Source organism: Salvia miltiorrhiza, chromosome 6 (genome assembly GCF_028751815.1).
Source record: "Salvia miltiorrhiza cultivar Shanhuang (shh) chromosome 6, IMPLAD_Smil_shh, whole genome shotgun sequence".
Classification (NCBI taxonomy): Eukaryota; Viridiplantae; Streptophyta; class Magnoliopsida; order Lamiales; family Lamiaceae; genus Salvia; species Salvia miltiorrhiza.
This window is the reverse complement of record NC_080392.1, coordinates 34,360,583-34,375,815: the sequence shown is the minus strand read 5'-3', so window position 1 is coordinate 34,375,815 and position 15,233 is coordinate 34,360,583. Positions and strand designations below refer to the sequence as shown.

Below are 15,233 nucleotides of genomic sequence, written 5' to 3'. Positions count from 1 at the left end.
ACAAAATATGTCGCCAGAAAATGGGTAGAATTTTTCCATACGTGAATTTCATGACATCATGATGTTAACTAGATGATCTATACGCATAATGAATAAAAAAAGTCAACAAAATGATATCAACTAAAAAAGTCCAGCATCGTTATTGAAAATCAAATCAATAAAGGTTCACAATAATAAAAAAAATAAAAAAGAGTAAATCACTTAGATCAATTAGAAAGCTTATTTGTTGGGCAATTCCTCGAATCATGATGCCCCATCGTATTGCATTTCTTGCAATTACGCAATGGCTTCTTAGCAAGATCCATGGCCTTATCTTGGTTCGATTTTCTTCTTCCACCTGCGCCACTGCCTTTCGTTTTGGATATGAGAGGAGGTAACACAGATGGTACTTCCGGTGCTGTAGTACCATAAAAATCCTTGAAAAGCCTATGCTTAGCTTCTAGCTTAGACTCTGTACTGCCCTCTCCTTCGCAAATCTTTTTTCAACTTCAATCAACGCTGCAAGGAGTTCTTCACGTAGCACTTGATTGTCACCAACATACCCAATACAACTGCCAACAATGTTGAAAAATTTATTGTTACCAATAACAGAATTTTGGCTTGGTGCACGCCGAGCTCAAAACCAGGAACCATGGCCGACAATATACTAAATTTGCTTCAGCGAATTGATATGTATTTATCAGGAATTCTTTCAACTTGCAATGTGCGAAATGCAAGAAAAATGTGTTTGCACAGAATACCTTTCCTGACGAACAGATTGCAGCTGCAAGATGTATAAGTGTCCGACAGTCTATGTCGCACCACGAATTTCCCATCAACATTGTCATGCACAGTATATATGCTCTCATCAACTTGCTCCTCCATCTTATACATATTGCAATGGGTTTGCGAATCATCTATCTCGTCTTGTATCTCCTTGAATATGTTGTTGGTGTATATGGTTGCAGCATGCTTCTCTATTTTAAGTCTCGTCTTCATGGGTAGAACGCCAGTCTCGTCAGCAAAGGTAGTCTTATGATAATTATGTCGTTGAGCCTCCAATGCACTGCAATATTGCATATAAAACAACATAAGATTTGCATTCTTATGGACAAACCGTTTGAAGTAGCTATTCTCGCTCTCTGACAACGATGTAGTTCTGAATAATCCACTCATACTGACATCTCTAAAGTATGCAGGGATCCAGTGTGAACGATCATCGAACATATCAGAAAACCATCTATTATCCGACAGGTCGTACTCATCCATAAGATTTTGCCAATTCTCCTAAAAAACAGCAGGCTCATCAAATTCAGACTAAATAATATTCCCAAAGTTGGTTTTGAACTCAGTGCTATCCCTCAGTCTTTGCGGCATCTTCTCAGCAACCTTCATTGTAATATGCCACATGCAGTATCTGTGACGTGTTTGAGGCCAAACTGCCGCAACAGCCTTTTTCAACCCTGGATCTTGATCAGTTATTAATAGTGGTGGGGCATTTCCCACGCATTCAACAAACTTCTCCAAAACCCAAGAATACGAATCAACATCTTCTTGAGATATGGTGGCTGCACCAAAAGACAAACACTTGCCATGGTTATCCCTACCCGTGAACGGTGTGAAGATCATTTTATACATGTCAAAGAAAAAAATGAATCTTTAATACTATGAGAACAAAACGGAAAAAAATAAATGTTCATACTACAACAATATAAAAAATAATAAAACTGACTTTTCAACCTATTTGAACAGTTATCAAATACAATCTGAACATTTGTGTAAAAACGTTTGAACACAAAACTAAACAGGAACGATTTTAATAAATAATTTGACACATAAAGAAAAAAGAACAAAATTATACAGAACAGAGAAAAATTAAAAATACCTGTTGGTATTGTATGTTGCGTCGAAGGACACGGCTTCACCAAATAATTTGTAGTTCTTAACAGAGACTTCGTCGGTCCAAATCAATCGACGAAGCCTATTCTCATCGTCTACATCATAGAAATATTGGAAGCCATTGCCTAACTCTTTTTTATTCAAGAATGTTTGCAAAATCATGTGAGCATCTGAATCAAGTGCGTAAACATTAAGATCACGTACAAAATTCTTGAAATCATTACTGACACAACCAATATCCTCATACTCGCCCATAATCTCTCTGTACATACGGAAAGATCTAATAGGCCCAATGTTTGCTTTAATCACGGACGTAATCCACATCTCATGGGCAGGGGTAACGTTCTTGTTCACGGGCATAAGGTGTCTAGATACAGTAGGAACCATGGTGTGATTATGACCCTCAATGAACGTGCGCACATTATACATACCAAAATCTGAAATTTGGAAAATAATCTGAGCCCTGCAATTCACCTTGCATGACGTCCTCTTACGCTTCTTGGTTGAGCGTTTACTTTTGGGCATCAATGACTCGTCAGGCTTAGGAGGAATACCTTCTCTATTGCATAACACATAGTATAAAATAATTGTACCATCATCATCCTTTGTGCTTGTGCTTTTTCTGGATGTAAAACCGCATAACTCTGCATAGTCGTCGTAAAACTTACATCCTACATCCAAATTTGGAAAAATCTGCCCCACAAACGGTTTGCTCTTAGCCTCGCATTCAGGGATTATAAGTTCACCTGTTTTATTTTCTTCATACGCCGGATATCCTTGAAAACAAAAAATACAATAGAGACAATTTTAGAACATGATGAAGTGTTAATGCTCATTAAATGAATTATAGGTAAACTGGAATAATATAATGTACTATGAAGTGCAAACATTAAAAATTCGAAGCTAATATATAGTAGTTACAAAAAACAAAAAATGTGTACAAATGACAGCGCAAAACACATTACACAAATGAATTATTCATTTAAATAAATGAACAGAAACTATTAAGAATCGAACAGAACAGTACGCATAACATTATACAAGAAACTGGTGTAGATGGATAAGTGTAGAATCAAACAGAACAGTACGCAAATCATTAACAAAAAGATCTCACTAAATCATTGTGTTAGGTCCAGAGGGTTTCGAATAGGTGTATGGGGGGGGGATACACCTATGGGCTATTTTTAAACAATCCTCAATCAGAGGGATCTCAGTCAGAGATCAAAACGAAACTTTACATGCAAACAAAGACTCCTGTTTTACTGAAATCAGTTTTGACCAAACAGGGTTGACGACTGATACTGAAAGCTCTTCAGTAAAGAGTTATCAGTTAAGTTGCTGGAACTTAACTGATGCAAGTAAGGGCTTCAGTCGAGTTTGCTAAGACAGAGATGATAACACTCTTCCTGACTATCAAAAGATAGATCAGTCAGACTGATATCATACGTAGCGGAAATTAAACTTAGTTTCGCAATAGCCTCAGTGGAGCACGTTGTTGGTTATTAGGTTTCTCTTTGCAGTTAATCAGTGTTCAGTTTATCAATTGAAATAACACAAGTAAGAATGTAAAACTGAAAACTGTAAACAACACAGAGACTTTTACGTGGTTCGAAAAAACCCTTTCCTACATCCACGGTTGGTTGATCAGACCAATAATCCACTCCGCAAGTGCTTAACAGGTGCACTGCAAACCAAACCTTGTGCTTGCCGGGTGCACACAACCGTACCACTGAAGAAAACCCTTCTTCAGGATCCACGTTTCACTCGCGTTGGATTTCTCTGCTCAACACAACCCGTGCTAAGACTTCTCACTCAGAGTCAGAGTACCTTCCTGAACTCTGAAACACTCAAACACTCTTATGGGGGGGAGGTTTGATCGAGTGCCAACTATGCTTACAAAGAACAAGTTCTTTGAAGCAAGTTTGACCTTTGGCTTCTGGGTAAACAGAGGTTTGCCTAAAGTCTAAGAGAATGTGTGTAATCAGCAGTGACTGATTTTGGCTTTGGAATTCTCTTCTTCGATTCAAGCTTTGGGGAGATTTAAGCTTTAGGCTGAGTAGCAATTTCGGCAGAGCTTCAGCTTATGTCGTTGAATCGGTGAAGGTTGAAGTGATCCTCGAGCGCTATTTGTAGGAGAACTCTTGAATAGATCCGTTGGCGTAGATCGTCCTCTAGATTTCTTCTGTTGGAGAGCAATTCGAATTTGGGCTGAGGCTTCAATCTTCGAGGTTCCTTGTCTGGGTGGAAACGGCTCTCTTTGATGGACAGGAGATGTGACGTCTCTGAAAAGTAACCACCAGATAGGAATGACCTCTGCAGAGATAAGATTATGAGATCTCTGCATTTAATGCGGCTGTACTTTGTGAGTACGTGGCTTCCTCTGAACGTTGGAAGATTAGTCCGAGGAAGAATATTTAACTGATACTTGACTTTAGTATCAGTCCATTGCGCGCATTAAGTAATCAGTTTTCAACTGATTCTTCAACTGATACTTCAGTTGGTATCTGCAGTCTTCAGTCTTCAGTCCTTCGTTCTTCAGTCTTTGACACCGCAAGCTAAACTAGAAACGAACTCTAACACTTGAGTTCAAAGAGATTCTAGTCTATTACAATTAAGTCCTATGAATTTTGGTATCATCAAAACAAGGGTTAGGATATTCCACAAGGTTCCCAACACATTGTGAACATATAATGCACGAGTTCAAAAAAAAACAAAAAATATATACTTGTTTGGAATCACCGCGTAAAACTATAATGAAACGAAAAAAAAATTACTTGTATCATCCATGGAAGCCGACTTCAATATTCTGAAGAACATACGTCATTTTTTTTAAACTTTCTAAAACGAAGCTTCTGAGATTGATAATGAATTTTGATACTGAGTTTTACGGTAGGAGGAATTTCACAGTCAGAGAAATTTTATTGAATAGGTATGGTATAATCAAATCTTACCAAAAAAAAGAAGATAATTTAAGATTACATATCTTACTATACGGTTAGTTATGAAATGAAATTAATGACCTTTTCGAAAATAATTAAGGGGATTTTGCTGATTAAAATTCGGCCATTGGATTTAAAGGAATCAATGCTCCAGATCACTTCTCTCTTCTCTAAATACTTGTACTTCTCGGTTGAACCTTTCTATATATATATATATATATATATAGGGATAAGATCAAATGAGAATGGACAAATATGGTGAGAATGGAGAATGATTGCATAAGCCAATATATATGTTGCATAAGATGCTAGTAATTTACATAAGCTGCTTGTAATGACTGCATAACGAAATTCAATTAATTAGACAAAATTTTCGCTCCCTCCAGGATTTGAACTGAGGTAAAATTTTTATGTAGTATTGTACAACAGCTTATGTAACATTATATACTGACTTATGCAATCATTCTCATTTCTCACGAAAGATAACATTCTCAGTATAACCCATTCTTATATATATGGTTAGTTTCTATGGAGAAATTATTTTTTTTGCGAAATTTAGAAACGTTGAACATGTTAATAAATATATATGAACATACCAATAATTTTATTGAACATTTGACGTTTGAATCCTGGAGTGCAAGATTTTCAACAAATACGTCCATTCATAAAAAATTATTGACATGTTCATCATAATTATTGATATGTATTAAATAATATGCAAATGAGAAATTAGTTTAGAGTTGTTAAAGCTCAACTGCTGAGCTGTTAGATTCTTAGGAGTAGTTATATGAGTTATTATCTCATGCATGCTAGCACATGCAGCTGTATACTGTACCCCCACAATGTTATAAATATTGAAGAAATGGATCTATGGAAGGTTGGCTTCCTTCACACAAATCTGAGTCTATCTTATATTTCAACATGGTATCAAGCCATAATTTTTTCTCAAAGATCTAAGCTTCCGCTTTCCTTCATCTTCTTCACACTTTCATAGATCCACCTCACTCAAAATCTCATCGCAACCATGGATTCCTCTTCTTCAACCACAAATCTTCCGTCACTTCATCCTATTAGCGTCAAACTTGATCGTTCCAACTATAATTTTTGGAAAACTCAAGTTGCAGCCACTGCGCGTGCCTTTGGATTTGAAGATGTGTTACAACAGACTTCAAAGCCATCACAGCTCATCGTCTCCGATTCAAATGAGAGCATTGATAATCCAGAGTATCTCAAGTGGCTTCACCGCGATCAATACGTCTTCAGCTGGATTCTCGCCTCTATTTCACCATCAATGATTGGCTACATCGGCAAATGCTCGTCCTCTTCTAAAATCTGGATTGCTTTTGAGAAATTATTTCAATCGCAATCGAAGGCTCGAGCTATGCAGCTCCGATTTCAACTACAAACCATGAAGAAAGGAGAATCATCAATTGATGATTATGTGTTAAATTTCGTGACATTTCTGATCAGCTTTACAGTATTGGTCAACCTATTACTGAATCTGATCTGGTAAATCATGTTCTGGCTGGTTTAGGTCAAGAATTTGAAAGTGTTAGTGTGTTCCTTCAATCTCGGTGTGATGAACTAACACTACATGATGCTCAATTTGCGTTGCAAACGCATGAAATCAGGCTTCAAAATCAGGCTATGACAAGTGGAATATCTGCTTCAGCCCAGGCAAATGTTGCCTACACCACCAACTACTCTTCGCAACAACAAAACTATAGAGGTCGTGGTTGTGGTAATGGCATAGGAGGTTCTGCAAATCATGGTGGAAGAGGTGGTGGTCGATCCAATGGAGGATACAACAACAATATCCTCATCATCCACACCTAATTAAACTCATGAATGGTATCTGGATACTGTAGCTTCGGCTCATGTCACTTTTGACTTCAACAACATGCAAATGCATTCCTCTTACACTGGTCATGATACTCTCACAGTAGGTAATGGATCTCACCTTCCTATTACTCATGTAGGTTCAACTCAAATACCTCATCTCCATAGACCTTTGGCGCTCAGTAATATGCTATGTGTTCCTACTATCACCAAGAATTTGCTTAGTATTTCTAGATTAACTCTTGATAATAATGTATATCTTGAGTTTCACTCTTCCTACTGCTGTGTTAAGGATGCTCAAACACACAACACACTCCTGGAGGGCAGGCTTAAGGATGGACTCTATCATCTGGATTTACCCCAACCACACACTTCTGCTTCAGCCACAATCCAGAAGTCCACCTGTTTCTTAGTAGATAAGTCTACTACAGCCAATCTCTGGCATAACAGGCTAGGCCATCCATGTATCTCTGTATTGAATAAAACTTTACATACTATGAAACTACCTTCTTCTACTCATTTGTTCTGTGATGCATGTGCTGTTGGTAAGATTCATTGTATGAACTTTCCTTCATTACATATTAAAACCACAACTTCTTTTCAATTAGTGCATACTGACCTATGGGGACCTAGTCCTACTGTATCTACTGAAAACTACAAGTATTATATCCACTTTATTGATGACTATATTAGGTTCACCTGGATATACCATCTACAAGCCAAATCGGAAGTCTATAATACCTTTCTCAAATTTAACTCATTCATAGAAAGACAATTCAATACTAAAATCAAAGCCATTCAATCAGATTGGGGAGGGAAATATAGACCACTGAAAACACTCTTTGACAATTTAGGAATTCACTTTAGACATCCTTGCCCTCACACCCATCAACAAAATGGAAGATCAGAAAGGAAACATAGGCATATTACTGAGCTAGGTCTCACTCTTCTAGCTGCTGCCCATCTTCCTCAAAAATTCTGGTGGGATACATTTGCTACTGCTGTGTATCTCATCAATCGCCTCCCAACTCCTACCCTTAGTAATATATCTCATTTTTAGAAACTTTTTCACACACTCCCAGAATATCATCTGTTAAAATGCTTTGGATGTAGTTGCTTTCCTCTACTCAGGCCTTACAATAACACAAAACTTGAGTTTAGATCTCTTCAAAATGTGTGTTTCTTGGTTATAGAATGTCACATAAAGGCTATAGATGTCTTCACCCTACTGGCGGAATTTATATAGCTCGTACTGTACTTTTCATGAGACTGAATTTCCTTATCCTCAACTTTTTTTTCTCACCTACTCCACCTATCACTCTAACCCCACCTATACATATTACAGTACCTGCTTTTCTTCCTCAAGCTACTCCTCCTATTCAGCCAGTCACTAGTTCTTCCTCTAGCTCTTCTACCCCTATAAATTCTACATCTTCTTCATCATCTACAACACCATCTCCACCACCAAACCCTACACCACCTCCACCAACCAATCCTACCATCACCTCAGCTCCTGTGAACAAACATCATATGAACACTAGAGCAAAACTTGGCATTCATAAGCCAAAATCTTTTACTACCTCAATTGACACACATACTGGCCAAACTGTTGTCACCATCATTGAACCGGTTACTGCCTCTGAAGCACTTAAAGAACCTCTATGGCTTAAAGCAATAGAACAAGAGTTCCAAGCTATTATTGACAAATCCACCTGGGAGTTGATTCCTTATTCCGATGATATGAATGTTATTCAGTGTAAGTGGGTTTTCAGAGTCAAGAAAAATGCAGATGGTACTCTTGACAGGTTAAAAGCACGATTAGTTGCCAAAGGTTTCCAACAAAGGGCTGGGGTAGATTTTACAGAGACCTTCAGTCCTGTTGTCGAACCTGTCTCGGTTAGGCTCATGTTTGCTCTTGCTGCTACATTCAAGTGGGAAGTTCAACATATAGATATATACAACGCCTTTCTCATGGGCATCTTGATCATCCTGTTTCCATGCATCAACCTGAAGGCTTTGTTGACTCAAAGTTTCCTCATCATGTCTGCAAATTAAATAATCACTTTATGGGCTGAAACAAGCTCCAAGAGCTTGGTATGATAAGCTCAAGAATTACTTGTTTCAGTCAGGTTTTAAGTGTTCCACCTCTGATCATTCACTGTTCATTATGAGAAAATCTAGTAAGCTTCTATTGGTTCTTGTGTATGTTGATGATATACTCATCACAGGGGAAGATAGCAAACTGGTCTCTGCTTTAATCTCTCAACTATCTCAAGAGTTTGCTCTCAAAGAGTTTGGGTCTAGTAAGCTATTTTCTGGGAATTCAAGTTTCCAAAAGTGCTAATCATCACTTCTCTCTCAATCAGGCAAAATATATCAGGGAGCTTGATGCGTCTTCGACTTTTGGGCCGTTTGGCCCTGTTTTTCTCTTTTGTTTGTGTCAGTTCAGGTCCATCTAGGGGAAAACAATGTTGTTAGGGAAGGAAGGCTGTTGGGAACCTTGTGGAATATCCTAACCCTTGTTTTGATGATACCAAAATTCATAGGACTCAAATGTAATAGACTAGAATCGTTTTGGACTCAAGTGTTAGAGTTCGTTTCTAGTTTAGTAGCGGTGTCAAAGACTGAAGACTGAAGAATGAAGACTGAAGACTGAAGACTGAAGACTGAAGACTGGAGTTACCAACTGAAGTGTTAGTTGAAGAATCAGTTGAAGACTGATTATTTAATGCGCGCCATAGACTGATACTAAAGTCAAGTATCAGTTGAACATTCCTCCTAGGACTGATCTTCCAACGTTCAGAGGAAGCCACGTACGCTCAAGTACAGCCGCATTAAATGCAGGGATATCTCAATATCTTATCTCTGCAGAGGTCATTCCTATCTGGTGGTTACTTTTCAGAGATGTCACATCTCCTGTCATTCAAAGAGAGCCGTTTCCACACAGACAAGGAACCTCGAAGATTGAAGCCTCAGCCCAAATTCGAATTGCTCTCCAACGGAAGAAATCTTGAGGACGATTTACGCCAACGGATCTATTCAGGAGTTCTCCTACAAATAGCGCTCGAGGATCACTTCAATCTTCACCGATTCAACAACATAAGCTGAAGCTCTGCCGAAATAGCTACTCAGCCCAAAGCTTAAACTGCTCAAAGCTTGAATCGAAGAAGAGAATTCCAAAGCCAGAAATCAGTCACTGCTGATTACAAACATTCTCTTAGACCCTAGGCAAATATTATGTTTACCCAGAAGCCAAAGGTCAAACTTGCTTCAAAGAACTTGTTCTTTGTAAGTATAGTTGGCACTCGTTTAAACCTCTCCCCCATAAGAGTGTTTGAGTGATTCAGAGATTCAGGAAGGTACTCTAAACTCTGAAAGAGAAGTCTGAGCACGAGGTGTGCTTAGCAGGGAAATCCTACACGAGTTGTGTAGGTGCTGAAATCCTATACGAGGTGTATAGGTGGAGAAACCCTACGCGAGGTGTGTAGGTGCTGAAGAGAGTTTATCTTCAGTTCATGGTTTGCAGTGCACCAGGCAAGCACTTGCGGAGTGGATTGTTGGTCTGATCAACCAGCCGTGGATGTAGGAAAGGGTTTTTCCGAACCACGTAAAAGTCTCTGTGTTATTTACAGCTTTCAGTTTTACATTCTTAACTGTGCTATTTCTATTGATAAAACTGAACACTGACTAACTGCTAGAGAAACCTTAATCCAACTATCTGCTCCACCGAGGCTATTTGAAACTAAGTTTAATTTCCGCTGCGTGTGATATCAATCTGACTGAACTATCATCTGATAGTAAGGAAGAGTGATATCATCTCTATCTTTGCAAACACGACTGAAGCCCTTACGTGGATCAGTTAAGTTCTTGTGACTTAACTGATAACTCTTTACTGAAGAGCTTTCAGTATCAGTCGTCAACCCTGTTGGTCAAAACTAATTTCGGTTAAACAGGAGTCTGGTTTGCGTGTAAAGTTTCTTTTCTATCTCTGACTGAGATCCCTCTGATTGAGGTTGGTAGATAGATCAAAAATAGCCTATAGGTGTATTCCCCCCCCATACACCTATTCGAGACCCCCCGGACCTAACAATTGGTATCAGAGCAGGTTGTTCGTAAGAACTATCTGTATCTGACTAGTTCCTATTTGAACTAGATCCTCTTGGGGGTGACGTTGTATTTGATCCATAATCTCTTCTCAAGTTTACTCTTGTATCTGCTTGGTTGTGATTTTTTCTTTTGTGTGCTTCTCCTGCTTACTCTAACCATGAACACGAACAAGAAGGATTTCTCCAGCGATTATGTTCATACATATTTTCGCGGAATCAGCGGATTGGAGTTAAGACCATTGGACTCCGATGAAGAAGAAAGATTCATCTTTCCAGAAGAGAACATTAGTCCAACTCACTCACAACCAGAAGATCCAAGCAGATATGATCAAATGCAACTAGAGTATCAACACCTAAGATCAAGATTTGAAGATCTTCTTAGGGAGCACAAACAGATTCTCAAAGAGATTGATCGTGTGCAAGATGCTCGAAGGATCGTCAGGCTCCACTTCGTTTCAGATGAAGACGAAGCAACCAAAAGAGATGTACAGGAGCACAGACTGAAACTTCTTCAGTCTCAGAAATAAGAACTTCTTCAACGTCTCAAGGAAACTGAGACAGAATTCAAAACGACGTCAGAAGTTTTTGAAAGAGTGATTCGTGAGGAGTCACTACTGCACAGAAGAAAGATTGAACGAGAAAGAAGAGTGCAACAACAATCAACGGACCCAAAATCCAAAGAAAATCAGTCATAAAACTCAGGGGGAACTTACACTTCAATCAATGAATTTTTTTTTTGTAAATCACTATGTAAGTCTCCCTCAACTTTTGATTTGTATATATGACTACTTCTTTGTAATACTTCTGGCTGTATTGTGCTTAAATTTAATTTGTCCAAGTGTCCTTCTCCACAATTTTCTGTTGGCACGTGCACACCTGCATTTAAGTCAGTTGTCACACGATCACACGATCCCGCCCTTTTTACTAACAAGCGGAGTGATCCACGTGGCACGATTCCATTTGCACGGATTTCAAATGTTTATTGAAACCGCCTCTAGCACGTCCTCTCACACCTTCTTCAAAAACCGTTTCATCTTCAACAAAAGATTTACTCAATCTCAGAGAAATCTTTGTGTGGTAAATTTTTGAGTGTGCATTTTTCTGCAATACTAACGAAAAGTATCCACAGTTTTTTCCCTGTGAGAATCAATCTTCAAGACTTTTGCAGAAAACCTCTCAGAAAATCCTCATGGGTAAATCAGCGTCACAACAAGTTGTGTGTTACGAATCTGTAACAACACTAGAATCACTCCAACAGTTTGCTGATTTCAAAAAGATCGAGGAAATCCTAGGACGACATGGATGGATGAAGTTCGTCCAATGCTCACCAAGCTTCCTTCTCGACAAATCGATCATCCAAGAGTTCTACGATAACATCAAGACCGATGAATCGACTGGTGAACTCATCACAGAGATTTCTGTGTTTACAAGTGAAGATTTCTCAGACTCAACCAAGATGTCCATCAACATATCTGAAGCAGTAAGGGATATGTTCAATCTCCCAACCGATGGACCAGCCCCATTCTTCAACGACGAAGAAGCCACTGAGCACATGAGGGAAGCACTCACAAGCAATACACCTGCGGATCGCGTCATCACAAATGTACTGAGTACTTCAAGAATTCATACTCATCTCAGACCCATTGCGAAGATGATCAAGAGATGCTGGTTTGGCACTCTTGGATCCCATGGTCACCTTTCAAGACCACACAAACTAGTGTTGATCGCCCTGATGCAGAAAGGCCCATTCAACTGGGAAAAGGCCTACGTTCAGATCCTCGCTGAAGAAAAGAAAGAGTCTCACTCCACCAGACATCTGCGTCAAGGTACAAGAGTCTCAGCACTCATTCTCCACAGTGCTAAGGGGACTACTTGCTTCTGGAAGAACACTACCCAAGTGTCTTCTACCATCAATCTGTTTGAAAAACAGAAAAGTTCACTCAAAGGAAATTTCAGCATCTCGACTGAAATTCCTCTCCTTTCTTTCGAGTCACGATACAAGACTCGAAGATCAACCAAAAGAAAATCTGAAAGCATGTCATCTCCAGTAAAGATCTCATTGAATACCCCACAGGAATCCCACAATGAGAAACATGAAGAAGACGCTCCAAAATCTTCTGAAAAGGTTCCAATGCCAAGCACAGAAACTCCTCAACAACAGACTCCTTCTGTAACTACAGCAAATGAAGAAAAACAACCGTCAGAGGAAACTCAATCAACCTTTGACAGAAAAACAGAATCTGAAGAACTTCATCTCAGAGGTTTCTTCCATTACTGTCTTGAAGGGTTCAACAAAAAGGGAAAGTTTGATGAGGTCTCTAACGACAATGCTGCATCCTCATCCTCAGTCATTGTCAATCAAAAAGCCCTTCTCAAAAGCTTTGTGACACAACTGTCCGAACACTGTGTCACTACCCTTTTTCCCACAGTTTTAGCATCCCTGAATCCGGAAGAGTTTCAAGCACTCGTCAGCTATTTCTTCTATATCTTCATCAAGACCCTACCCAAATCACAATACAAAGAGATTGATGAAGTTCTCACTGATGGTGAGATAAAAGCCTTGGAGAATAGCATATTTGAGAAGTTCAGAGTCACAAATGTTTGGGATGGCATTCACGACTGGGCACCCAACTTCAGACTTTACCTCACTTCCAGAGGTCTTCTCAAAGAAGATAATAATGAGAACTTTGAAGGTCCACCTTATCAGTCGGCTTCAGCCAAAGCAACCGAAGAAGAGAAGCAAGCTGAAGAACAAGAGCCTACTGAAACCACCACTGATGAAAGAGTCCAGATGCTAGAAGAAAGGATGCTCATTCAAGAAGAAGTTTCATATGAGCAAAGAGTCCAGATCGCTGTTCTGGAATCAACTGTCACTCATTTTCAACAACAATTGGACATCCAGGACAAAGTCAGTAATGTCCCCGCGTCAGAAGACAAGGACAGGAAAGGAAAAGGGAAGCTGACTGAAGAACCAAAAGGAAGTCCTCCAAGGAAGTCAAGCAAACAACTCCGCATCAACTAAGGACTAAGAAAGAACAAGGAATGTCATCTAAACAGAAACTCATTATTTTGTACATGATGTTCTTAGTTTATCCTAGCTAGCTCTTCCTTGTTATGATCTTCGGCATACTTGGTTCTTATTGTTTTGTATCTTGTTTACAATGATTCATGCTTATTCAGTTTTAGTTCTTTGCCTAATTTTCTCTTGATGAGTATAGGTTATCTTATATAGGGGGAACTCTGTTCAAGTTTTTTTTTTCTTTCCCTCTTTGCCTATTGTTGGGAACTTGTTCATATCTTTTTCTTGGAATAAATGAAAATAGAGTCTAGGTATGATTTTGGCTAACTGATGACATTGCGTACTTCTTTTGTCTTTCATTTTCCATAATCTCCTTTTGTGCATATCTTTTCGAATCATTGCAGGCACTGCTCGCCGCCTATTTACGGCAAGTGATTATGACAAACATTCTATATCAGTGCATATCTCTTTTTTCTAGGCATATTATTGTCAGGCAATTACTACGGACGTCAAAATTTATTATAATTGACTTAGCGCGCATAATTCAAACCGCGCTCACGTCTTTTCGCTTACCCTAGGAAACTGTTCATCTCCCACGATCACACTTTCTCCATTACTACTGCTATTTCACCTTCTCCATCACTTTTTCCCATTCTCTCTAACTTTCCGAATCCACAGCAATCTACTGTGAGATCATTATCTGCAAAATTTCTCTTCACAGATATTCTATTCAAGATGGTCAATACTAACATGAAGAAGACTGACAACGAGAAGGAAGTCTCAATGAAGAAAGAAGTCAGATATGAACAGACAGTGCATGAGGAATCATTTGAAAAGAAGCCTGAATTCACGAAGGTCACTGAAATACTTCGCCAGAATGGTTGGATGAGGTTTGTCACAAGCGAACCAAATTACTTACTCGATGAAGCTGTCAGAGAATTCTACAAAAATCTCAAATTCATCAAATCCGGAGTACTAATCTCAAAGGTCAGCATCATCGATGGAGCAAATTGCCTTGAAGAGACTCTCAACGTCTCTGATATTGTCAGAGAATTGTTCAAACTCCCAAACAATGGATCTCTACTCTCCTCACTGACTGATGATGAAGCGAATGAAACCCTCAAGACTGCCCTGAAGGATAAATCTGAATCAACAAAGAGTCAGATCACTCTATCTCATCTTCACCCAGAATTTGCCAGATTGGGCAAAATTATCCAGAAGTGCTGGATAGGTGCTACAGGAACTCCAGACAAAGCCTCTCAACCGCAGAAGAATGTCATGGCTGCTCTTATGAAGAAGGAGTGCTTCAACTGGGAAGAAGCTTATCTAAAGCTTCTTTACAATGAAGCCCACAACACACGACCGGCAACGATGGTCCGACAGGGGAACAGAGTATCCCAAATCATCATCGAGGGGACAAAGACGCACAAGTGTGTGCAATGGCCTAAGATG

The 15,233-nt window shown here is 39.1% G+C and overlaps 1 protein-coding gene across 1 annotated transcript; it reads right to left on the bottom strand.

Annotated features, from left to right (window-relative positions):
* Positions 1-439: 439 nt before the first annotated feature.
* Positions 440-4,665, bottom strand: LOC130990798 (protein FAR1-RELATED SEQUENCE 5-like). The gene is made up of 6 exons (XM_057915032.1): positions 4,653-4,665; positions 1,865-2,654; positions 1,369-1,582; positions 1,097-1,266; positions 755-1,045; positions 440-551 (listed from the first exon to the last, which is right to left on the bottom strand). Exons 1-6 carry the CDS (start codon positions 4,663-4,665, stop codon positions 440-442), a joined length of 1,590 nt encoding a protein of 529 aa, XP_057771015.1.
* Between the last annotated feature and the right edge of the window lie 10,568 nt (positions 4,666-15,233).